At 42.7% G+C, this 26,343-nt stretch overlaps 1 protein-coding gene across 8 annotated transcripts in view; it reads left to right on the forward strand.

The window, feature by feature from the left end:
- The window catches only part of dnajb6b (DnaJ heat shock protein family (Hsp40) member B6b), a 48,904-nt gene that overhangs the window by 17,480 nt on the left and 5,081 nt on the right, over positions 1-26,343 (forward strand). For 3 of the 8 annotated variants that reach the window (XM_071329102.1, XM_071329103.1, XM_071329104.1), the window contains exons 2-8: positions 1,733-1,847; positions 9,325-9,434; positions 11,395-11,457; positions 11,869-11,979; positions 17,187-17,336; positions 17,721-17,868; positions 18,109-18,179. In XM_071329102.1, coding sequence (XP_071185203.1) covers positions 1,783-1,847; positions 9,325-9,434; positions 11,395-11,457; positions 11,869-11,979; positions 17,187-17,336; positions 17,721-17,868; positions 18,109-18,179 — 718 coding nt within the window. In that variant the 5' untranslated portion in view covers positions 1,733-1,782. Of the gene's footprint in view, positions 1-1,732; positions 1,848-9,324; positions 9,435-11,394; positions 11,458-11,868; positions 11,980-17,186; positions 17,337-17,720; positions 17,869-18,108; positions 19,544-26,343 lie in introns of those variants that run through there. The other 5 variants (XM_071329110.1, XM_071329109.1, XM_071329106.1 and 2 more) reach the window with 5 other exon arrangements.

Genomic DNA, 26,343 nt, shown 5'->3' on the forward strand with positions numbered 1-26,343 from the left:
TTTTCTGCTCTTTTGCACACCAGTATCTCTACTTGCACATGATCATCTGATGATTTATCACTCCAGTGTTAATCTGCTAAATTGTAATTATTCGCTCCTATGGCCTATTTATTGCCTACCTCCTCATGCCTTTTGCACACAATGTTATATAGACACTTTTTTTCTTTTTCTACTGTGTTATTGACTTGTTTATTCCATGTGTAACTCTGTGTTGTTGTCTGTTCACACTGCTATGCTTTATCTTGGCCAGGTCGCAGTTGTAAATGAGAACCTGTTCTCAACTAGCCTACCTGGTTAAATAAAGGTGAAATAAAATTTACAAAAAAATCCTATTTATTGTAGTGGATTCATATTAAAAATGGATGCAGCTTATATGTGGTATTATGCTAGTTAGCCTATTGCAAATCTGGACAAATGATCCACCTACCACTATTGTCACTATGAATGGTGGATAGAGGGCTGGATATACTGTTACACTGGTAGATTATACTGACCTGTGGTATAGTAAAAGTTAGCACACAGAAAAGCATAAGGGACCAAAACATATAGGGGGAGGTACATGCAATCACATGAGGAAATTTGGCTAGTATGGAAGAAATTCTATAGTAAAATCTCCAAAAGAGAGAATGTAAACCATGGGGGAAAATGCACTACCCCCCCCCTGTGCCCAATCTTTTAAATAACCACACAAACCTCTCCAAAGCAACAAAAAAAAGATGGACAACCGTCCCCTATTTTGGAACACCCCCCTCCAGTAAATTTTGATCTGTCCCTAATGTTATAACTCTCACATGCTTGGAAAGGGTCAGACACACACACACACACACACACACTTTTGCATGGAATCAACTTGTTTTAAAGAGGATTTTAGGAATTTTTCTATGGCCAAAGTTGATGTTAGTGATAGATACGGTATGTTAATTGAGTTGTAATTGGACTGTTAATATGTGAAGTTAATAAAGAGTGCACAGTGTGACTGGGGTGTCAGTGGGGGTTGAACGTGTGGTACGGGAGTGATGTTAACACTGTCTGGTGGATCATGCAGATGACTACTGGGGCTGTAAATTGACAGGTGAAGACGACGTCCCATAGAGCTCCACTTTGGAGTTTATTCTCTTTTCAAAGCTGCCTCCCAGCGATGAAATGGCAGACTTGTATGGGATGTAAGTACTGTATAGCTGGGCATGTTTCGCCTGGTGCTCCAGGCCGCCTATGATATCAGTAAAGAAATGCTTATGGAAAGGGGGTCACTTGGGCGTTATGGCTGTGGCTTCAGTTCTTCATTCGTCCATATGCAATCGTAAATCACAATTTCACACTCTACCCCATCATTATGTAATATTAGAGCTAATGTTAGCTTAAGTCTTGTCCCCAGCTCGCTCTCTCGCGCCCCTTTCTTTCTCCCATTTCTCTCTTTCTTGCGCTCTCTCTCTTGCGCTCTCTTTCTCTCTCTTGCGCTCTCTCTTTCTCTCTCTTGCGCTCTCTCTTTCTCTCTCTTGCGCTCTCTTTCTCTCTCTCAAGAGGGCTCTATTTTAAGGGCAGTTGATTACATTGTTTAGCTGTGCCATCCTGTGAAATACCCTGCCCCCTCTTCTATCCTCACCCCGCTTGGCCTGGAGGGAGGGGAGGTTTCTTAGCTGTCACACATGGCTGCCTCTGTCACGGCCCCACTTTGTTGTGCTTTTCCCCTCATTGTGGTTTTTTTTTAAACGGCGCTTTGCTCCCTCTGCAGAGCGACGGCTGAAGACGGCTGTCTAGAAGGAACCACAGAGGAAAACAACCATGACGGAATACTACCAGATTTTAGGGGTCCAGAGAAACGCTTCGGCGGAGGACATTAAAAAAGCGTGAGTACCCGTGTTCGGCATGGCCTCTATTTTTACACACATGTCGACTTTAGTAGTGTGGGACACTCTGAAGGATGTAGTAGACTAATTATAGAAACGGAGGAGAAATGGATAGAGCGCTAACCGCTAATGCTTTAGAAACTTTCCACTCTTCTCACTCAGCTTCCTGTAACCTTGTTGAGTACCGCTGTCGCAAACCTTCCTGTACGCTCACACATCGGCAGACACACTGAGCAGCCCCGCTCACGTCCCGTGACCAATGTTTCCTATTGTTGTTTGTGAACCGTCATGCGTTTCATTTAGCCAGTAATGTGTTGTGAATGACGGACACGCGCACTCCTCTTTTTTAAACAGCGGTATGATTGTGAGATTATGATCTGCCCTTTTGTGCTGCTAGGCTTGGGAATCTAAGGTATGCTCGTTTTTTTGGGGTTTAAGTTAAAACACTCCCTTCACAGTGGAGTTGGTGCTAACACTTTTTTTTCAGGTTAAGTGTTGAATACAATGTAAACATAACTGTCTAAGTCACTAAATTAACCGAAAAGTGGTCTTTTAAACACAAGCAGTAGTCATACGAACTCTGTTTTTTCACGTTCAGTTTCAACGCTGACTATCCTGCATTTGACCTTTTTGACTAGATAGAGACCATCCAAGACAAAGGTCAATTGTGTAACCCCATCTCTCTGACACACTGGGCTACCCACGTCTAACCCTGCCAATTTGAACTGCTTTACCTCAATCTTGGAGCCTCTTCGCACTTAATAGACTTTCTGTAAAAATACCGTCTGTTACACATATTACTCAAATGTAAACTTGTGCGCTTACTACGTCTCGACCTCTACCTCCGGAGGTAGTTCACAACACTCGCCAGACAGTTGTTCCCCTTGAAGCAGGGCAGTGTAAACAGAGTTGTCTCGTTAAGCTAACACAGCTACGGTGTATATGGTAATGGCAGAGCAATGTTTTTGAAACGGCTACAACGTAATAAACATTTTCCTAATATTTGAATCAAGTTTTAACTTGAAATTGCAGTAACAGCCTGCTACATTTTTTTATTTAAATTTTATTTAACCTTTTATTTAACTAGGCAAGTCAGTTAAGAACAAAATCTTATTTACAATGACTGCCTAGGAACAGTGGGTTAACTACTTTGTTCAGGGGCAGAATGACAGATTTTTACCTTGTCAGCTCGGGGATTCGGACTAGCAACCTTTCGTTTACTGGCCCAACGCTCTAACCACTAGGCTACCATTCTGAAATTGACACTGTAGCTGCCGGCTGCACTGAGCCACGTAAAACTATGGAAGCCCATTCCCGATCTGGTAGCAGGCTAACCTAACCAACTCCGAACCTTAGTTGTAGCGTAGGACGTAGTAATAAGCCAGATGTAAAAATAGTTTTTATATTGGCTGTGATGGGGACCAGATTATTATCAGGTCAAATGGTTTAAACATAAATACCCTGGAAAAACTCCTGGCTCAGGGAGGATGAAAACCCTTTACAAAGAGACAACAACTGCAGTTGAACAAAAATTAACAGTGTTGAGATCGCTGTGTGCAGGGTTGCATCAAGAGCCTTTGCATCAGTAATTAAAAAATTATACTCACACACCATGTCATCACTATTGTCTTGATTGATTAATCCCAGGCCTAGGTGGCCTCCCGGGTGGCGCAGTGGTCTAGGGCACTGCATCGCTGCGCCACCAGAGACTCTGGGTTCGCTGGGAGGTCCGTGGGGCGACGCACAATTGGCCTAGCGTCTTCCGGGTTAGGGAGGGTTTGGCCGGTAGGGATATCCTTGTCTCATCGCGCACCAGCGACTCCTGTGGCGGGCTGGGCGCAGTGCGCGCTAACCAAGGGTGCCAGGTGCACGGTGTTTCCTCCGACACATTGGTGCGGCTGGCTTCCAGGTTGGATGCGCGCTGTGTTAAGAAGCAGTGCGGCTTGGTTGGGTTGTATTTCGGAGGACGCATGGCTTTCGACCTTCGTCTCTCCCGAGCCCTTACGGGAGTTGTAGCGATGAGACAAGATAGTAATTACTAGCAATTGGATACCACGAAAATTGGGGAGAAAAGTGGGTAAAAAATTTTTTTTTAAAGCCTAGGTAGCCTAGCCACCCGAAGTGTGAATATCGATCACATTCACATTTTCTCCGAACACAAAAATGTTTGCCTACTTTAGGCTATAAATACATAGCTTAGGCTATAAAAACTTGACGTTACGTTTCCACAGGCCCAGAGCGCATGGGCTTCTCTAGGTTACCTGCAGCTCTGGTTGTTATCGGTAGGCTACAGTTGATCAGACTGTAGCATTTATTGTGCACGTTGACAAATCATGAGTCATTTTATTTAAAATAATTGGTGGCTTCCATATAGAACAGCTTGTAGTGGGGAATTCACCTATATCCACGTTTTCAGTCGCAGTTTGCTTTTACCACATGCAATGATTTGCATTGTATGAAGCCTGGTTTGTTGTGATGTTGTAAGGTAGGCCTACTGTATTTTTTATATTTGTATGAGAGGGTTAATTGTTCATTTTTGATAGGCTAATGTTAAATGATGAAGACATGCTGTAGCAATTGCCTGCACATAATATTTTTGATTTGTTTAATATGGTTTGGTTGCGTTATTCAATCATGTAATATGTTTGAGAAGTTTGCCATTGTTGAATAGTTTGTGTTTACTGGACAGTGGCTACTACGATATTTACAGTCAATTTGAGCTGTGGACCAAGAATGGCGCTTTGCCAGCCACAACGCAAGGCAAGGATGTAATGTGAGTTGTAAAGTAAAATTATCTTTCGCCATACCGCTCCTCAGACTCTCCTTCATATCTCGTAGTGGGAATTTGGCCTTAGCCGCCTTGGTCATGTAGCCTGTTAATGTCAATTGTACTATACTGACTCTGTTTTACAAATCCTTTGAGTATTTTTTAAAAACTTGTTGTATTGTTTGTTGGTTTGGCAATGCCACTGTCAGCCAGGGAAATATGCTGGGAAGGATTATCACCACAACAAGCAAGGTACTTTGAGTCAAACAAACAGGCCTGGATGAGATCTTTCAGGTCAGGCCCCTCCAAAGCTCACAAAATAATTTTAGACCCAAGCCACCCCTTGTACCCAGACTTTGAGCTACTCCCCTCTGGGCGCAGGTATAGGGCACCCCTTGGCAGGAAAAAAAAGAACTAGACTATAATTTGTGCCAGGTGTGATATCCCTCCTAAATAGCTCGGGCTAATGTTCCTATCGACCCAATTAGGCCAACAGGCTAGTCTCTTTTATAATTGTGTGTAACTGTTATGGAAGTTGTATTGTTTTTAAACGCCACTTTAAATGTGTACATGACACTGCAACAAAATTTCCCCATGGGGACAATAAAGTCAGTCAAGTAAAGTAACAAGAAAACCCCTGTTTACACCTCTCTGTGAAAGTTAGTTACAGGATGAAGTAGTTTGCAGACAGAAGCTCTTCTGAGAAATGCACAGGAAAAGCACTCAAGTATTTGTAGCTGTATTCTCTCATGCAGGCCCGGTCCTGGCTGTTCTGCCGCCCACTGATTATCATGCCAATTTAGCCCACGGGTCGAAACCAATGATGTACGCTATATACTCAAAAGTATGTGGACACCCCTTCAAATTAGTGGTTTCGGCTATTTTAGCCACACCCGTTCCTGACAGGTGTATGAAATCGAGCACATAGCCATGCAATCTCCATAGACAAACATTGGCAGTAGAATGGCCTTACTGAAGAGCTCAGTGACTTACAACATGCTACCATCATAGGATGCCACCTTTCCAACAAGTCAGTAAGTCAAATTTCTGCACAGCTAGAGCTGCCCCGGTCAACTGTAAGTGCTGTTATTGTGAAGTGGAAAGGTCTAGGAGCAAAAACGGCTCAGCCGCAAAGTGATAGGCCACAAACTTACAGAACCGGACCTCTGAGTGCTGAAGTGCATAGCGTGTAGAAATCGCCTGTCCTCGGTTGCAACACTCACTACCCACTTCCAAACTGCCTCTGGAAGCAACGTCAGGGAGTGTCATGAAATGGGTTTCCATGTCCCAGCAGCCACACACAAGCCTAAGATCAGTGGGAACGCGTCTCTGTCGTGATGAATCACTCTTCACCATCTGGCTGTCCAAAGGACAAATCTGGGTTTGATGCCAGGAGAACACTAGCTGCCTGACTGCATAGTGCCCAACTGTACAGTTTGGTGGAGGAGGAATAATGGTCTGGGGCTGTTTTTCATGGTTCAGGCTCCTTAGTTCCAGTGAAGGGAACTCTTAACGCTACAGCATACAATGACATTCTAGACGATTCTGTGCTTCCAACTTTGTGATATCAGTTTTGGGGAAGGCCCTTTCCTGTTTCAACATGACAATGCCCCGTGCAAAAAGCGAGGTCCGTACAGAAATGGTTTGTCGATCGGTGTGGAAGAACTTGACACGCCTGCACAGAGCCCTGACCTCAACCCCATTGAACTCCTTTGGGATGAATTGGAACACCGACTGTGAGCCAGGTCTAATTGCCCAACTTCAGTGCCCGATCTCACTAATACTCTTGGGGCTGAATGAAAGCAAGTCCCTGCAGCAATGTTCCAAAATCTAGTGGAAAGCTTTCCCAGAAGAGTGGAGGGTGTTATAGCAGATAAGGGGGGTCCAACTCCATAATAATGCCTGTGATTTTGGAATGAGCACATGTCCACATATTTTTGGTCATGTACTGTATATAGAAAGCATTCACACCCCTTTTACTTTTTCCACATTTTGTTGTTTCAGCCTGAATTTAAAATGGATAAAATCTCAATTTTATGTCAACGTGGAAATATGTTTTTTGAATTTTTCACAAATGTATTAAAAGCTGAAATGTCTTCAGTCAATAAGTATTCAACCACTTTATAACAGGTGTCCACATACTTTTGTTCATGTAGTGTATATAAACCCTGGATGACTGGCAGGGGGCGCTGTATTAAAGCCATCGCTCAGCCATCTTGGTACTCCGCCATTGTAAAAAATATTTTGGAAGCTTTGCAAATGCATTTTCCTAAAGTGTTTTTGTCTTTGAAACATTTTAATTGAAACACTGTAGCATTCCATTCATTCCTATACCACTGCTCTTCCTGAGGGGTACCAATATGGCTGACCGGTGGCTACTCTATTCAATGGCCAATAGATAGCAATCCAGGGTTTATATACATCATTGGTTGAAATTCCTGGACAGCAGTTGTTAGGAGCCTGATTTTCCATTCCAGATTTTGACCTTTCCTGTTTTTATGGTTGTTTGTTAAAATGTCATATTCACATCTAAGCACATTTTTTTAAATTTGATTGGGCTCCATTTAGGTTAGGCTATTTGATCGGAGAAACATGCATGATGTACAAAGTATCTCCAGCCTATAGGCTACAGAAAACGGTACTTTTTGTACCATAGGCTACATGATTTATGTCCATTTTTTTTACTGAACATTGTGGAGCGCCGCAGCGGTGCGTCTCCAACAACACCGTGGAGAGGCACACTGGGCATGGATAATAATTTGCGCCCCTGCTGACAAAGTGGTTAGGCCTACTTCTTATCACGGGGTGGCATCATCGCTCACCTAAGTAACCCATATGCCACTGGGTGAGAGAAATTGACATTGTTTTTGGGCAGAATTCTTTAAGGTATGTGTGTTGCAAGTCTTGGTCAGTTTAGCTCGGGAAATGCCGCCCTCGCCAATCTGCCGCCTTGGGCGGCCGACTAATCGTTCCTATTTGGCTGGCCTGCCCTACCTTCAGGTGAGACTGCTGCCTTACGACCAAGATGCCGTTTACCTCGGGCCTGAAACACCCCACCAGTGCTCTTGTTGTTTTTTGTTTTTGTCTTTCCCTGTAGGTGAGTTTGGACACCCTTTTTACAGGGGCGGTATGTGTCCAGCGTCTGCGTAGAAGTGCTGCTCTCAAATCAGTTTAGCCTTTTAGATCCTAATTGATAAGATTACATGGACAGGGAAGACCTCATCCTAGATCAGCACTCCTCCACAGAGAAGCTCGACTCCTATGGCCCTAGGTCTGCATGGAGTCCTAGGTCTTAATGTGCTCCTTCTCAGCAGAATATATTGTCGTAAAAGGCTAAATCCCTACTCTGTGGTCTCTATGCAGCCTTACGGAGGAGCTCTGAGTCAGGCCCATCCTCCATAGTGCATGTGTCCGTAATGGCACCCTAGTTTCTATTTAGTGTGGGTCATAAGTAGTGCACCCGTTCCTCCAGTCACATTCTGTTAAAGGTCCCCAAAGCGCGCACATCCCTGGGTCGCGCCTCTTTTCACTTCGCTGCAGCTAGCGACTGGAACGAGCTGCAACAAACACTCAAACTGGACCGCTTTGTCTCCAGCTCTTCAAAGACTCAGTCATGGACACTCTTACTGACAGTTGTGGCTGCTTCGTGTGATGTATTGTTGTCTCTACCTTGCCCTTTGTGCTGTTGTCTGTGCCCAATAATGTGTACCATGTTTTGTGCTGCTACAATGTTGTGCTGCTACCATGTTGTCATGTTGTGTTGCTGCCATGCTATGTTGTCTTAGGTCTCTCTTATTGTAGTGTTGTGGTGTCTAGCTTGTCGTGATCGTGTTTTGACCTATTTGTATTTTATTTTCATCCCAGCCCCCGTCCCCTCAGGAAGCCATTTGCCTTTTGGTAGGCCGTCATTGTAAATAAGAATCTGTTCTTAACTGAGTTGCCTAGTTAAATAAAGGTTAAATATAATTTATTTTTTATATATAGGGAACCATTTGGGACGTAGCCACTGTCTGCTGCAGGCCTGGCTTAGTCCGAGAGAACTGCTGAATCAGTACAAACTGCTGTCCTGGACTGCAGAGCCATGGAGTTTACACTGCCTCCCTTTTTTTATATATATATATATATATAGCCTCCCTTTTTTTATATATATATATATATATATATATATATATATATATATATATATATATATATATATATATATATATATATATATATATATATATATATATATATATTTTTTTTTTTTTTTTGCTGGGAGGGTGAGAATTGAGCTAGCAGCCTTAAAAACGCCCTTCTGCTCTGCCTGCACTTGTGTTTGCTTTTATTTATTTTTTGTCTTCCAATTAAGTGTCATGACACAGAGGGTTGTGTAATTTCAATGATGAAATCGGACAACTGAATCTTTTTTTGAAATCCTCTGTTAGCAATTCAGCTAACAGTTTGAGCAATTATCTGTTAAGAATTGATACTTGCACTCTCCTGGTCAGCCCTCAGTCGTCAACCCACAATTTTATCCGCAAATGATAAAAGAACGCCTCAATTGATTTACTACACATGGAACAATGTGGTATATTGACGGTTATACGTAGTTAGTATTTGTTATGAAATGAATGGTGAGATTACCAATCTCCTTAGATGACAAATGAGAGTGGTATCTTTGGGCTTTACATGTCTGTGTAGTAAAATATGTAATCTGCCATACTGTAGGTACAGAAAGCTAGCACTAAAGTGGCATCCAGACAAGAACCCAGACAACAAGGAAGACGCAGAGAGGAAGTTCAAAGAGCTTTCAGAAGCCTATGAGGTCCTGTCAGACGGTAAGATTCCCCCCTCCACCTAAGACTCCACATTATGGACGGTTTGCAAACACAAAAATGCAAACACAAACGCTAATGCACATGTCACGAATCCCGGATCCCATTCCCACATCCGGTCGTAAAAAAAATGAAACGACGAAAAAAACAAAAACGTGAAACTGCAGCGTTGCAGTTCTTGAACCAAACCGTTGCACCTACTGCCATACCCTGTCCAAAGGAACTTTAAATATTTTCTCTTGCTTATTCACCCTCTAAATGGCACACAAAAACCAATCCATGTCTAAGGCTTAAAAATCCTTCTTTAACCTCCCCTTCATCTACTCTGATTTTTAAGTGGATTTAACAAGTGACATCAATAAGGGATCATAGCTTTAACCTGGTCATGGAAAGAGCGGGTGTCCTTAATGTTTTGTACACTCGGTGTACATTTTCGAAACGTTACAAGAACCCTTTACACTAAAATGAGTAACATTACGCGACTGCAACCTGTAAAATTGTACAATGTGGTGGACAGCTAGCTACATAGCATGCACACATGAGGTCTAGGCCTTCTTGATTAGTGATATCGCTCTGCTATACAGATTATATGACTGATTTAAAATCCCCCCCCAAAAGATGTTTTAGCTTCAAAAAGGTACATTAGCCTATCACCCTAGGTGTCTTTATGATGTTTTCACTTCTTTGTTTCCACCCTAACATATGACCAGTCATGTGTTGCTGCCAGATGGTGAACATACCATAACTATTGTCTTTGTCCACATTGAAAATAACCCTTTGTCTGTCTGTTACAGGACTAAAATGATCTATGTACTTGACAGCGCTGAGATGTAAGCTGTGTCCTAAACTGCACCCTATTCCCTATGCAGTGCACTACTTTTCACGGGCCCTGGTCAAAAGTAGTGTACTACATAGGGAATAGGGTGTCATTTGGGATGCAAGTGTAGGCCTGAGCACAACAGAGAACTGTAATGTCTTGATTTATTTGTCCCCGTTATGTACTGCTCTCCCAGCAACAGCAGCTAACAGGCCAGTAATTGTTTCCCTTCGAAGCACACGTCAGGACCGTTTGTGCTGTGGAGTATACACACTTGAACATCGACTTTCCTCTTTTGGTTCTCGTACCAGCCTTTAAGTAGTCACGCTTGTTGTCGTTTCACTTTTTCCGCACATCAAGTTATGGGGTTGGTCATTTATGACTTTCATGAAAATGGGCATAAACAGCCACGCTCTGTCCACTTGTCCAATGGTTTGTCTGCATCGTACACTCTCAGGTTTTTGACTGGGGCTTTTCCCAGCATTCACCTCCGAGACAGAATTGTAAACCTATCGGTGAAAGAAGAGCACAGGTGGAAGATTATGAGGTCTTGGAGGAAGGATATTAAGACTTAGGAGAAAGTATCTTAAGACGGTTGATAAGACATGATTTCAACCAGTTTTGCCATTGAAATGACGTATTTTTCATAGTGTTTTCTCACTGGGTAGAAGGAAGGGTCTTAAAGACTGAGATTGAGCTTGATGTTTTAACTCTTTGAATGTTAACTCTAAAACATTAAGTGAGTGTAATTTGCAAGATTCAAATCAATAGATTTGTCTATACATTATAACTAAGCAGGCAGTAATAAGGAGCCACTAAGACCATTTCACATGTACCTCGCGTATCAAGTTATGAGAATGAGGCAGGATCTGTTTCATATCCAGGAAGCTATTATTATCCAAAGGTCGCAGCGATCTTTCATTTAAATGGAGAACAGAAACGACACTTTGTCAAGTTCAAAGTGCCCTAAATGGCACCCTATTCCATAGTGTTCTACTTTTGACCAAGATCAGACCATGGCCCATAGAGCTCTGGTCAAAAGTAGTGTGCCACATAGGGAATAGGTTGCCAATTGGGACACATCCACGGTGACCATTGCCTGACAGTTTCAGATCTCTTAATCCCTCCTTTTCTTTGTATCCCTAGCAAACAAGAAGAACCAGTATGACCGATATGGTAAAGAAGGCCTGGCTGGAAACGGAGGCAGAGGTATACATTACTCTTTGTTTTGATATGTAGAGCCTCTCTAGGAAATATGGAGGTTAAACGTGTATGTTATATGATACTGTATTATGACAAAATGTCTGAAATGACACATGAAGCTAGCTAGCATGCCAAGGAGAAGTGTTTTTTTTGCTTCTACCAATGTACAGCTCTATGGGGTCAACTTCAGTGTGTTACCATAAACCTGATCGGGCAATATCAACCTCGCTCTTTTTTTTCTTCTCTTCTTTCTGAGGACCCAAAACCATTAGCTGTCAACTAAGCCTCGTAGTGCCATGCTACCCTCATAGTTCCCTTGAGTAGTTGAACTATGTTCAGATCGCCATGCGTACTGCAAGACCAGGAATATGTTGCTATCGCGCAGTAACTCTCATTGTATGTTCTTGTTTCTTCCAGGAGGGCATTATCACAATGGTGATCACTTCAGTGGCGGGTTCACATTCCGTAATCCCGAGGATGTCTTCAGGGAATTCTTCGGAGGTCGAGATCCATTTGCCGATTTCTTCGGTAAGTCTTTTCCTCCAACTGAGGCCAGAGAATGCACAGAGAGAACCTAGCTCCCAGAGACACCAATGGAAATTGCCCTTATTCTATAGAGTGGAAGGAGAGTGATTGAGGATGGAGCCATACTTTGGTACGCTCTGTCTCTTTGACTACTTTTATTATGTACAATTCATCCAAGTTTGCTCAACATTGGATGTGATGTTGCTAAAAGTAACCGCTTATCCCTGTGTAGATAATATTCAATAGGAATCTATCACTATACTGTTGATATAACCGATATGGCTTTGATCACCAAAACTGATGCAGGAATTGAGATTACGATGTTCAACGCTGCCTCGAGCGAGGTCTGTGCTTTTTAAATCCTTGGACATTCCTGACCTTTTCATTGTCGATATACCCACAACTAGATTCACGTTCTAAACCCCCTGTGGACATGCTACTAATTGTGAGCCAATCCGAGTCAATCTTGCTGGCTGGAAGAGACCGACTGGGCTGTTTGCTGGCCTGCCTAATCGTAGTGTTTACGTAGTGTTTATGTTGCTGTTACAGAGAATTGTACAGAGAACTGGCTACACTGCAGACTGGTTAGGGGTTAATGAGGTAGCCAGGGTGGGAAATTAACACCATCCACCAGTGAATTGCTGGTCGATTTTGGCATTGGCTGGTAGAATGTCTATTCTTACCAGCAACATTGGCGGTGGTCACAGAGCATTTGGGAGCAGTTTATTGTTTGATACAAAGCCCACATGTAAAAATAAATAAATAAATACAACTCTTTGAGAGTGTGTGTCAGCTCAGGAAGAGAGAATCTCAATGCTACAGTTGTGAAAGTGGGGTACAGCATAGGTTCAATATCTGGTTCAAACAATATAGAGAGAGATGGAGACCTTGCCTGCTGGAATAGGTCTGTCTGTCTGGCCGGCTGTCTGTTCTATGAAATCTATTTGAAAACCGCTCAATACATGCTATTCTATGCGTTTTCTGTGATTTATCAAAAAATGTGACTTGTAAACAAATTGAGTATCTGGTCAATTTGGGCAACCACTGCGGCTAGTGGACCAAAAAGTAAAATCCCTCCCCGGAGGCAGCCAGGACTGTGCTCAGGTTCCCGTCTAGCCTAACTGTAGTAGCCTGGGTGTGACTCAGGACTTTAGCAGTCAGTTAACCCCTCGTGTGTTTTACTAGTCTTAGCAGGACCCCAAGCTGCTGCTGTGTCTAGTGACTGACTGACAAACCATCAGCACCAGCTGGCATAATGACAGCCAGCTATACAATCACCATGCCTCTTGGCTAGAGGGGCGGGTGGGTACTGTATTACCCATAGAACTGGCTTTCGAGAAGAAAAACAAAACAGCCATTGCATCCTTTAGACTCTTCCAACCACAGACTGGATAGCCTGGATGGTCTGGGTTAAAATGTCAAGTTTACGAGCAAACAGGGACACCTATTAAACCAGGACCATAGTGTGGTGCTCCATGCCATCAGCCTAGCAGGTACTATCCTCTTACCGGCTGCATTGAGGACATGCTGTCTGATGCTGCTGCTGGACACTGCCAACCTGGGAGTAAACAGCAACAGCTGTCCTCTGCACTCTGTGGATGCGTCCCAACTGGCACCTTATTCCCTATATAGTGAGGGAGTAGGCAGGGTTGGGGAGTAACTGACTACATATGATTACAAAAAAAGAACTAATCAAATCAAACTTTATTTGTGTAGACTTCACCGTGAAGTGTAAGTCTACACTTTACCGCTTAAAGTGTAGACTTTACCGTGAAATGCTTACTTACAAGCCCTTAACCAACAGTGCAGTTCAAGAAGTTACATGTAATCAGTTACATGTAATCTGATTTTAAAAATACATTTAAAAAACAGTAGTTTATTACGTTACCAGCAAAAAATATTGTAATCGGATTACACTAAAATGCGTAACATATGCGAAAGCAACCTGTAAAATGTATCAACCTCGGAGCTTCCTGCATACTCCTACACCACAAACATCCATCAAGTATTATTGTAACCCCTCCCCTGTTTCACATGTTTCCACACACACAGACACATGCGTCTGACGCTATTACAACTGGTCTTATTTTAATACAGAAGCTATTTTTGAAAGCATTCCAGCTGAATGATGTAGGCTCTCATATCCGTCCACTGTCTGAGGCTCGCCTCCATATTTAGAGCTCTGTGGGTGAACCGTGGATGCCTCGCTGTCATTCGCTGAGCAGATACCGGCTTTTACACCACTGGCTGAGCCAATAGGCTCCCTACTACAACACGTCTCCCATTGGTCAAAACAACACCTTCCGTAACCGCAAGTCACCGAACATTGGCTGAGTTTAGCAATAGCTTTCAAAGGCCATTTTCAAGTCCATATATTATAAATAACCCTGCTACATTATATCCTCTCCTAACAACATAACAAAATAAGTCACATCAAGGGACACTGAGATAAACAAGAAGGGTTTTAATTCTAGATCATAAATGATATTATGACCAGCCTCGTTAGAAACATCTTCCATGCTCCGCTGCATCCCAAATGGCACCCTATTCCTTACTTGGTGCACTCCTTTTGACTAGGGGCCCATAGTCATGAGCTCTGGTCAAAAGTAATGCACTATATAGGGAATAGGTTGCCATTTAGGACTCACCCCCAGTTCCAGTTGCAGTGGAGACCTCCTGTGGTGGGGGGGTCACCACATTGTGGTGGGGGTCAGTCCATTTGAGATGCACAATGGAATACGGAGAGGATTAGAGGGAGGCTTTATGGAGAGCTTGCGGCTGGGTTTAATACGGCCCTTTTCTAAGGGGAGAGGGAGTGTGACTGAGTCCTCAGGGCCCTCATGCATAAACGATCCAATTAATAAATGAATTCTGACATTGTGGTGGATTGGAGAGCGGAAGCAGCAGGGGATTTTTCTTTCTAACGTGGAGGGCAGCTATTTTTCTCAGCACAAGCACGTCTGTCCCTGTGGGAAGATCTCCCATGTGACTACTGCAGACATTTCTGGTTAAGACTAACACAAACCTCTGTGATACTGTAAATGATTGAACTCTTTATTTTTTTTTATTTTTTTTTTATCCGGTTGAAAATTAAACCAAAACCCCTCAAATATTATTTGTGATATATCAGACATTTCCTTCCAAAAAGTCTGTAGGTTAATGCACTTTACCCTTTGGGGAATGGGGACACGACATCAGTGAATAATCCAGCTCAATTTATAGATATGTATTTATACTCAACAACAAAAATAAACGCAACATGTAAAGTGTTGGTCCCGTGTTTTATGAACTGAAATAAAGATCCCAGAAATTTTCCATAAGCACAAAAAGCTTATTTCTCTCAAATTTTGTGCAGATTTATATACATCCCTGTTAGTGAGCATTTCTCCTTTGCCAAGATAATCCATCCACCTGACAGGTGTGGCATATCAAGAAGCTGATTAAACAGCACGATCATTATACAGTTGCACTTTGTGCTGGGAACAATAAAACAACACTCTAAAATGTGCAGTTTTGTCACAACACAATGCCACAAATGTCTCAAGTTGAGGGAGCGTGCAATTGTCATGCTGACTGCAGGAATGTCCACAAGAGTTGTTGCAGATAATTTAATATTAATTTCTCTACCTTAAACTGCCTCCAACGTCGTTTTAGGGAATTTGGCAGTACATCCAGCCGTCCTCACAACCACAGACCAGGTGTAACCCCGCCCAGCCCAGGACCTCCACATCCGGCTTCTTCACCTGCGGGATCGTCTGAGACCAGACACCCGCAGAGCTGACAAAACTGTGGGTTTGCACAACCAAAGAATATCTGCACGAACTGTCAGAAACCGTCTCAGGGAAGCTCATCTGCGTGCTCATCGTCCTCACCTGGGTCTTGACCTGACTGCAGTTTGGTGTCGTAACCAACTTCAATAGGTAAATTCTCACCTTCGATGGCTACTGGCACGCTGGGGAAGTGTGCTCTTCACGGATGAATCCCGCTTTCGACTGTACTGGGCAGATGGCAGACAGCGTGTATGGCGCCGTGTGGGCGAGCGGTTTCGGATGTCAACGTTGTGAACAGAGGGCCCCATAATGGCGTTGGGGTTATGGTATGGGTAGGCATAAGCTACGGACAAAATGCAATTGTGTTCATTATCTAAGCAATTTGAATGCGCAGAGGTAACGTGATGAGATACTGAGGCCCATTGTTGTGCCATTCATCTGCTGACATGTTTCAGCATGATAATCTACAGCCCCATGTCGCAAGGATCTGTAGACCATTCCTGGAAGCTGAAAATGTCCCAGTTCTTCCACAGCCTGCATACTCCCCAGACATGTCACCCATTGAGCATGTTTGAGATGCTCTGGATTGACGTTTACAACAGCGTGTTCCGGTTCCTGCCAATATCCAGCAACTTCGTACAGCCATTGAAGATGAGTGGGACAACATTCAACAGTCTGATCACAACTATGCAAAGGAGATGTGTCGCGCTACATTCTGACTGGTTTTCTGATCCACGCCCTTTGTTTTGTTTTTTAAGGTATCTGTGACCAGTCATGTGAAATCCCTAGATTATGGCCAAATAAATGTATTTAAATTGACTGGTATCCTTATATGAACTGTAACTCAGTAAAATCTTTGAAATTGTTGCATGTAGCGTTTATATTTTTGTTCAGTGTAGATAGGCCTATGCCATGTCCAGTGGTTTAAAAATACTTTAAAGTACTAAAGTAGGTTATTGTGGTATCTGTACTTTACTTTTTATATTTTTTACTTCTTTTACTTCACTACATTCCTAAGTAAAATGATGTACTTTTTACTCCATACATTTTCCCTGACACGCAAAAGTACTCCTTACATTTTTAATACTTAGCAGGACAGGAAAATGGTCCCAATTCACGCATCAAGAGAATATACCTGGTCATTCCTACTGCCTCTGATCTGGTGGATTAATGGACTCACGAAATACAAATGCTTTGTTTGTAAATGATGTCTGTAAAAAGATGATCTTATGAAACCATTTTTACTTTTGGTAATAAAGTATATTTCAAACCAAATACTTTTAGACTTTTACTCAAGTAGTATTTTACTTGGTGACTTTTACTGGAGTCATTTTCTATTAATATTTGTTTACTTTTACTCAAGTATGACAATTGGGTACTGCTATGTGGGTGAAAGTGAACTTGACTAATGTGTTGTCATTGTCTCTCCCCTCTCCCCAGCAGACGACGACTTCTTCGGTGGGGGACACAGGCAGCGGGTGGTGAACCAAAGCAGGACCGGAGGATCCTTCTTCCACGGGTTTGGTGGCTTCCCCCCCTTCGGGGCGGGCTTCACAGGGTTTGGTTCAGGTGCGCTTCCCCTGCAGCACGGTAATACTTCAAATATGTGTGTACTAAAACTCTGGTTAAACTAAACCTTCTTCTCACGGAAGTTGTTACAATTTAAATCATGTCGTAATTCAATCCCATCTATTTGAAATGTTACTATGCGTTTCATTCACGGGTGTGTTTGTAAGACGAATGTCACCCAGAGAGCTGAAACATTATTTGATGTTACTTTTCCTTTAATGCGATCTATCCTAATGAGATCTATCCTGATGTTACCCTATGATAAGTTTCACACAGTTCTTAGCTACAGACTCAATTGATATGAAAATGTCAAAAGGAGAAATGGTGGGATTTGGAGTGGGTATATGAGAGTGTGACCAGTAAAATGAAATGCTTACTCGTAAGCTCTGTGTGTGTCCTTCCTAGGTTTCACCTCCCTAGGACATATGGGTGGTGGAGGCTTCGCCTCGTTTTCCTCTTCATCTTTCGGGGGTGGAGGTGGAGGAGGAATGTGCTCCCGCTCGGTGTCTACCTCCACCAAGTTCATTAACGGCAGACAAATCACCACAAAACGGTACAGCACTGCACTGCTCAGCACAGCTAGCCCAGTCAATGAAGTCAATGCTTCACTGACTTTAAAACACAGGGTGAGGACAAAGGGATAGTTTCCTCAAAATAAAAACAAACAGGACTTTCCTATGACGTTGTAGTCCGATTCATCAAGACAGTCGGAATAGAGAAAAACAGAGTAACACTTAACAAGGTTATGATTTCAAATAATATCTGTTCTAAGTCTGTTTTTTATCTCCTGCAGGATTGTGGAGAATGGCCAGGAGAGGGTGGAGGTGGAGGAAGACGGTCAGTTAAAGTCTCTAACCGTCAACGGTAAGGAGCAGCTCCTAAGACTGGATAACAAGTGATGACCTCTGCACAACGTTTGAAATACTCACACCTGACCTGGAAACAAACTAAACTAACTCAGCGTGACGATGCTGCTCAGGGTCGTGACCTTATTGGCGGTTGGTTTCTCTCCTCTCTCTCCCCTGTTGACATTCGTAGTTAACATTCCTCATGGCGAGGAAATGTGTTCTCAACTGAGTTTAGCCACAGGAGTGAGGGACATTCAAATACGGTTGTATTTATTCCCGTTTCACTTTTTTTGTTTTGGGACCATTCTATTACTAGGACCGCTGTTTATTACTGATTTGTACTATTCATTTATTTTTCTGTATTGCAGTTTTTCCATGTGTGGACTTCTTGGCCGTTTAGTTCTAGAAGCCAAGGGCACAAGCTGTACATTTCATCAAAGCATGGGACTGCTTTGAACTATCTCAGCTTTAACTGTTTGTTTTTCCCCAACTCAAACCACACCTCTCTAACCTTTTTTAAACCATTTTCGTGCTCCTATGTTTCAGATGAACACTTTTAAAGGATTAATGCATTGATATAGTGTTCATGTGCACTTTGTTTTTGCTTTCTGTTTGTTTGCTTGTTTTGCAATAGGAGTGTTTCTTTCATCTCTGCATGATTGCCAATGACAAGGCTGTTCATGTTCCTGACTGTAACTGTTTCATCAACTCATCCTAAACCATAAACAGAGACTATATAGTGTACCGGTCAAAAGTTTGGAGACCTACTCATTCAAGGGTTTTTCGATATTTTTTACTATGTTCTACATTGTAGAATATCAGTGAAGACGTCAAAACTATGAAATAGCACATGGAATCATGTAGTAACCAAAAAAGTGTTAAATAAATCAAAATATAATTTGTATTTGAGATTCTTCAAAGTAGCCACCCTTTGCACACTCTTGACATTCTCTCAACCAGCTTCACCTGGAATGCTTTAACAGTCTTGAAGTAGTTTCCACATATGCTGAGCACTTGTTTGCTGCTTTTCCTTCACTTTGCGGTCCAACTCATCCCAAACCATCTCAATTGGGTTGAGGTCGGGTGATTATGGTGTGTCCAAACTTTTGACTGGTACTGTGTATATCTATCTCTATACAGGGGATTTTGTGTACTTTGTAAAAAAAAAAACTAAAAAAGATACATTGGTCAATAAATCTCAGCTTGAACCCTTATATAGGGGCTGTTGCATTCACAATGAGTGTGTGTGTGTGATTCTGTTTTGCTTGAGTGACACCCACACACTCCCCTCAATGTGTGTGCTTACTTGATGACCCCTGCTTCACACAAACAGAAAAAGAAACCACCCTCACTGTTTTTCAATAAAACTCACTCATCACACTCGCGTGTTCATTTTAACCTACTAATGAAATCGTTTTACTGCTAAGCTAATTGATTACACCTGCATTTTTATAGTGGTGCATCGTATCAAATTCATTCAGTGATAGCTGTCATGTCATGGACTATCAGTATAGAATAATTAGCTAGCATCAACATAAGATACACTATGGCAGTATTAGATGCCTTTGGCCAAGAATGTCCAGCTCAACAAAATGTACGTATTCCTACACTCACACACCCCCTCTTGAATCCATTAAGCTGTGTCCCATGTCCTCCCTTGCCCTCCTAGTATCAGTAAATGTGATGTGTTTGCTTAGAGAATGGGAGTTATACACATCCTCACCTCAGCGTTTTCCCCAGCCGTCACAGCACAGTGGTTGCGTCCCAATTGCACCCTATTCCCTATATAGTGCACTAAATAGGAAACGGTGCCATTTGGGATGCAGACGGTGTCTGTTTTGTCCTTCATCTAGCAACATGTGATCTGTTTATCAGATGTGATTACCAGTGTTTTTGTTTTTTATAAACCACTAGGTTTAAAACAAATCGGCACTGCTTCGATGTTCAATGCAATGTCTTATTATGGAGACTGGGCTGCTTCTTCAAATGGTACCCTGTTACCTACACAGTGCACTACTTTAGACCAGAGCCTTATGGGCCCTGGCCAAAAGTAGTGCACTATATTGGGAATAGGGTGCCATTTGAGACGTAGCCCGGCTTGTATTGTCCCTCAGCACTGGCCGGTTTTGTTCAGATGCTGTCCAGCCGTGCCACTGTCTGACAATGGCAGTGGGTACAGGTGGTTGCAGACTGGCAGCAGTTGGCACAAGGGGTTACAGCTGTTTCTGATGCCCTGGCCTGCGGTAGAAGGGAAGTGTGTGTTTTTGAGGGTGTATATTTGGGTGTGTGCGTGTAAAACAGATTAGTCGTGCACAGCAGTTCTGAGGAATGTGCTAAAAGGGGGTCCGTTTATTTACACAAGCTTCAGTGCATTTTTGTGAGAGGCGTTACATGAGGGGAGAAAGCTGTCACTGTGGAGCAACGAGAGCAGAGAGAACAGGCCTCTCGACGCAGTTGACTGTCCCATTTTTGTTTTGTGTAAGAACCACCATCCTCTCATGGGAAACTTCTAAAAGAAAGATGCAACACACACAGGCACATTGTAATAGACCCTTAGCTGACCGTCCTTGGGTTGAATGCATGAATGCATACTATTGAAAAACATTTTGCCTAGGAAAACGATAAGCATTTCTTACTGGATAAGCTCAGGTAGTCCCTCCCTGTTTGTCTGTTTTCTTCTGTTTGGTGTCTAGTCAATACGATCCTGTATTTCACAATGTTGGCTTACAGCTCTATTTGTCCTTCAAATCCCTTCAGCTGTGGCAGCCATTTTTCCATCACTCTGCTGCTCTGTTGGTTTTAATTCTCACCTGAAGGTTGATTGAAGATGTGGCTGCGTTGCTAGGTGACATTGTGGCCCTGTCCTTGTGGCTGCCTGGCTCAGGTTACCTGTGTGTGTGTGTGGGGGGGAGATGTGCTGATGAGTGGAAGAGATTATTGTACCCTCCACTGTGGTAGAGCTGACATTTGTAAGGAGAGTCAAGGTCCCTGGATAAATACCGGGACTAGCACTGCTGTTAAAAAATTTAACAATTCTTGTTAAGGCCTTGCATTCAATTGAATTACAACACACTTTGCCCTCGGTGGGAGACAAATATATTTTAAGGTCAGAAAAGCAGCTTGAATTAGTCTTCCCATTTGCTTTTTAATAACTGTTTGAGCCAGGGGCAAGATTACGGCTTTGATTATGAAAACATAATTAAAATGAATGTAGGGCTTGAATATATTGATTTCCTCAATTGTAATGAAATGACGGTAGGAAGTATTTTTCCACGGTGCAATAGCTCCTCCTGCTGACTGAAAACTGCCATTGCATTTCTTTGTTAAAACGCAATAGAACGCAACGGTATTTTGTAATGATTAAATAATTGAATCTGCATTTATTACAAACGAGTTAGGTGTTGTACACAACAAATGTTGAAATGTAGGCCTGAAGACAACCCGGAAGACAGTGTAGTTCTTCCTCTCTCCCTGTGTTGTAGAGCATGTTCCTGGCACTAGGTTGCACTGTTTCTACATTAACAGGAGAGGATGACATCACCCTATTCTATTCTACAAGTAACTGCCAAAATAATAGAAAAACTTGAGTAAATGAGGGATACAAAGTATATTGAAAGCAGGTGCTTCCACACAAGTGTGGTTCCTGAAGTAATTAAGCAATTAACATCGTATCATGCTTAGGGTCATGTATAAAAATGCTGGGCAGGCCATTATTTTGGCTACCATGGCTATGCCCCCATAGGATGACAGTGCCCCCATCCACAGGGTGCGAGTGGTCACTGAACGGTTTGATAAGCATGAAAACAATGTAAGCCATGGCCGTCTCCGTCACCAGATCTCAACCCAATTGAACACTAATGGGAGATTCTGGAGCAGTGCCTGAGACAGCGCTTTCCATCAACACACCAAAGTTATGGTATTTATTGTGGAAGAATGGTGTCGCCTCCCTCCAACAGAGTTCCAGACACTTGTAGAATCTATGCCAAGGCGCATTAAAGCTGTTCTGGCTCGTGGTGGCACAACACCCTATTAAGACACTTTATGTTGATGTTTCCTTTATTTTGGCAGTTACCTGTAGCTCTACCTACAGGTTGTGATTTTTGACATTAAATATTATACTGTACGAAAACATAACTCTAAGATTCACAAGTGAATCCTAATTCTCAGGTAGAAATGTTTGTGTTCTCAAGTTCTAAAAACAGCTTGTATTTGGTTATTGTAATGTAAAATGCCTTCCAGCTTAACAAAAACAAACTCAAATGTATTTTACTCTCTTGGACCAAAGTCACATTCACACTGAATTTTTGCGTATGCTGCAAAACAAAAAACATTCTGCTACACTGCATACCTGTAACCTAAATGTCTGACATTGCAAATGTATATATTATTTACTCATCTTTTAAGTGGATGCGTATACATTATTAATGTGGACTCGCACAGTGGAAGAAGGTAGGTACTAGCGTGCCTGCCAAAGGACACCCAATTTCCTATATAGTGTGCTACTTTTGACCAGACTCCATAGGGCTATGGCCAAAAGTAGTGGCCTATGTAGGGAATAGAGTGTTTATGTCCCAAATGGCAGAGATGAGCTGTCTTCCCCTGTCTGTAGTTGTCAGCCACACAATGTAATTATACTAGTTAATCTCTTTGATGTACTGAAAGTCTATTGTTGCTTCTGTAGTTCACTTTCTTCAGTGGCTGAACCACTGGGCTGTCTGTCAGCCTGTCAATCTCTTTACATACGTCTAGCTTTGTTGTGACTAGCCCTACTAGTTTAACTACCATAACAAGGTGGAATGAGCAATGACATGATACTACTATCTATGTCTCGAACCACAAGCCACTTTATGGTCAAGATGGCCGCACCTCCGTGAGCACAGGAGTTCTTGCGATTGCTCATGCAGTTGCTAGAGGCAACAATATGAGAAATGACCACCGGTAAGCTTTTATGATTGAAAACTGAAAGGCTGGATCTCATGCTCATCCATCACTAATGACCGATCATTTTTTGATTTCCTGTCCCGGGGCCACAAAATGGCTTCCTGGTCGCAGCAGGCAGCATCCTGTTCGAATTGCATTCTACGCAACTGTCATCGCTTGGAGTAGCAGGCCCATCTCTGGCCTCCATCAACGCCAGGGTTGTCGGCTGCTTTATGGAGGAGATGGAGGCTAACACCGGGACAAACCCAGCTGTTGCCTGACCGCGTTTGAACATGGGCACAAAATGACATCTTGTTCTCTGTTATAGTGCACAACATTTGACCAGGGACCATAAGGCTCTGGTCAAAAGTAGTGCACTATATAGGGGATAGGGTACCCTTGACAACGTAGTCATTATCGGTGTGCTCAGCAGTGGTGTCACCTCGGCAGACTTCTGCTGGCCGCCTGGCCGGGATGTATATTAAAACATGGGGGAGGGAGAGACTATGGGGAAGATTAGCAGACTTTTGCATCGATAAATCGATTACGTTGATAGGGGTTGGATGTTCAAGCCCAACCAACAGTGTGTGGCCGCCTTCAGCGCAGTCAAATCCAGTAGGCCTACATAAGGTTTGGCCAACATGATTAAGGTATGTAAGAGTGAGTGAGTGTCTGGATGTAGACTCGTACGCCCTGGACTGAAACAAAACAAATGATAGGCACCCTTCAGACAATGGATCTAAATGTATGCATGGAGAAGCGGGAACGTCTGCTCTGTAGTCAAATTAAGTCTTTGATCCAGAAAATAAAAGGCTGCCTTATGACTATTAAAATATCTCATTATCATCAATGCAGTTTGATATTGTTTTGTTTAAATTAATTAAATGATAATGGATTACACAGCTCTGTGGGGCGGGGAGTCTTATCGCCCAGGTAACGACCTCATAATAGAAACAAATATTGATCCGCAGAGCAGGGACATGTTGACAATACGCCTCACGGCCCTGGATTCTCACACGGTAAAATGCAATTACTCTCCATTTCTCCAATGCAAACCTTATTTAGATATTCAGGCAGTCTGCAGAAGGGAATATGCACTTGGATTAGTTGTCTTTCAGAGCTAGAAGCAGACCGGAGCCAGGGGAATACCTGAGCCGTAAACCACCAATTGTGTGTGTTACTCCACCGAGGGGATTATCACTCTGCGGTGTCAATCCTCCATTTGGGATGTGGACTTTGGAAACTGATTTGTTTGGCATCCTTTATAAAAGACTATTGCGCCCGCTTGCCTCTCGCAACATAGACTGCAAATTTGCCAGGGTCGTGATTGCTGACCTCACGGTAATAAGAAGTCTATTCATCCAGTGAGTTGAAAGCTGCGTCCCAAATGGTGACCTAAGCCCAATGTAGTGCACTACCTTTGACCAAGGCCCATAAAGATTTGGTCAATAGTACTGCACTATATAGGGAGCCATTTGGGACATCGACAAAGTCTCACCGTACTTTTTCCTTTGTCTCAGACAAGGTTTATTACAGCCTGAGTGAGGACCGGCTTATCCAATTGTCCGCTACCTTCCAGCATCCTTCCCACCTGTTTTTACTTTCTCTGCCATGTCTGCAGATTGGACAAGTGATATTTGTATTTATTATGGATCCCCATTAGCTGCTGCCCTGCAGCCTGGGGTCCATCAAAATTAAGCCAGTTTATACCATTTTTAAAACATTACAATACATTCACAGATTTCACAACACACTGTGTGCCCTCAGGCCCCTACTCCACCACTACCACATATCTACAGTACTAAATCCATGTGTATGTGTGTGTAGTGCATTTGTTATTGTGTGTGTGTGTGTGTGTGTGTGTATGTATGTGTCTGTGCCAATGTTTGTGTTGCTTCACAATCCCCGCTGTTCCATAAGGTGTTTTTTTAAATCTAATTTTACAGTGCTGTCAAGAAGGTAGAGCAGCGCCTTATCGTGGACATACTTCTCCCCATCTTAGCTACTGTTGTATCAATATGTTTTGACCATGACAGTTTACAATCCAGGGTAACTCCAAGCAGTTTAGTCACCTCAACTTGCTCAATTTAGGGTTTAGTGAATGATTTGTCCCAAATACAATGCTTTTAGTTTTAGAAATATTTACGACTAACTTATTCCTTGCCACCCACTCTGAAACTAACTGCAGCTCTTTGTTAAGTGTTGCAGTCATTTCAGTAGCTGTAGTAGCTGACATGTATAGTGTTGAGTCATCCGCATACATAGACACTCTGGCTTTCATCAAAGCCAGTGGCAATTCATGATATGATTTGGAGCTTGATAACTATGAAGATGGAGTTTCAACAACTACGTAGATGAAATAATTAGTGGCTGAGAAAAGGGTCACGCATCCAGAAATTAGAGAAAGAGAGAGAGAAACACGTTTGTTACCTTAGTGGCTAGTGCCAGTCAGGCCAAAATGGCACAACACAAACACACAGGACCTAAACTGCTGAGAGAGAGAAAATACAGTAAGAGACTTGAGGCATACAACGCTTTACTTTGAAGTAGTTAATAGATCTAGTCCGACTCAGAAAATGTGCGAAATACTTGTGTATAATTGTATGTTACAAAAGGTCATCCTTGTGTATACCTTGTAAAGCCCAGAATAGAACGCAGTGTCCTCCAAGGCAATTTTTTTCAATGCAGTTTACATGCAGTGCAGCACTTGGGTCTACTCTTATTCCAAGCAGATTGGCCAGTGTGTCCCTAAGCACCTCCCCTGGTTTGATATGTCACTCTAATGGCATGTGATTTGTTAAAGGCTTGACTGTTGGAAATGACGGAAGGATGATGGAGGGGGTTTGAAAGTTGGTGTAGACCTTTCTCTAAATGAAAACAGGTTCGGCACGAGAGAGCATCTGGCTCCTTTCTTGTCCTCTACCCCCCCCCCCCCCCCCCCTTAATTACAAAACACAATGGCGGTGAAATCTGCCGGTGTAATCTGAGCATAATAAGTCTCCCCTTATACGCTGCAACTAATTCAATATAAATGTAAATTACCAAGGGAAAATAACAAAATCTCATTTTATTTGCATGACTAATCACAATAAAGCGCGGCCACGTGAAATATGACTGAACTTTATGGTTGCAATATGAAAGCAACTGGTTGCTGCAGCCAGAGGGGATGTTTGAAGATCTTTGCGTTTCATCCTCTTGGTTTTCCTGGTATGGCTACACAGGTTTGAATCACACTTGTGTTCTTTATAGGCAACATATAA

This window comes from Salvelinus alpinus, chromosome 10, assembly GCF_045679555.1.
Source record: "Salvelinus alpinus chromosome 10, SLU_Salpinus.1, whole genome shotgun sequence".
NCBI lineage: Eukaryota > Metazoa > Chordata > Actinopteri > Salmoniformes > Salmonidae > Salvelinus > Salvelinus alpinus.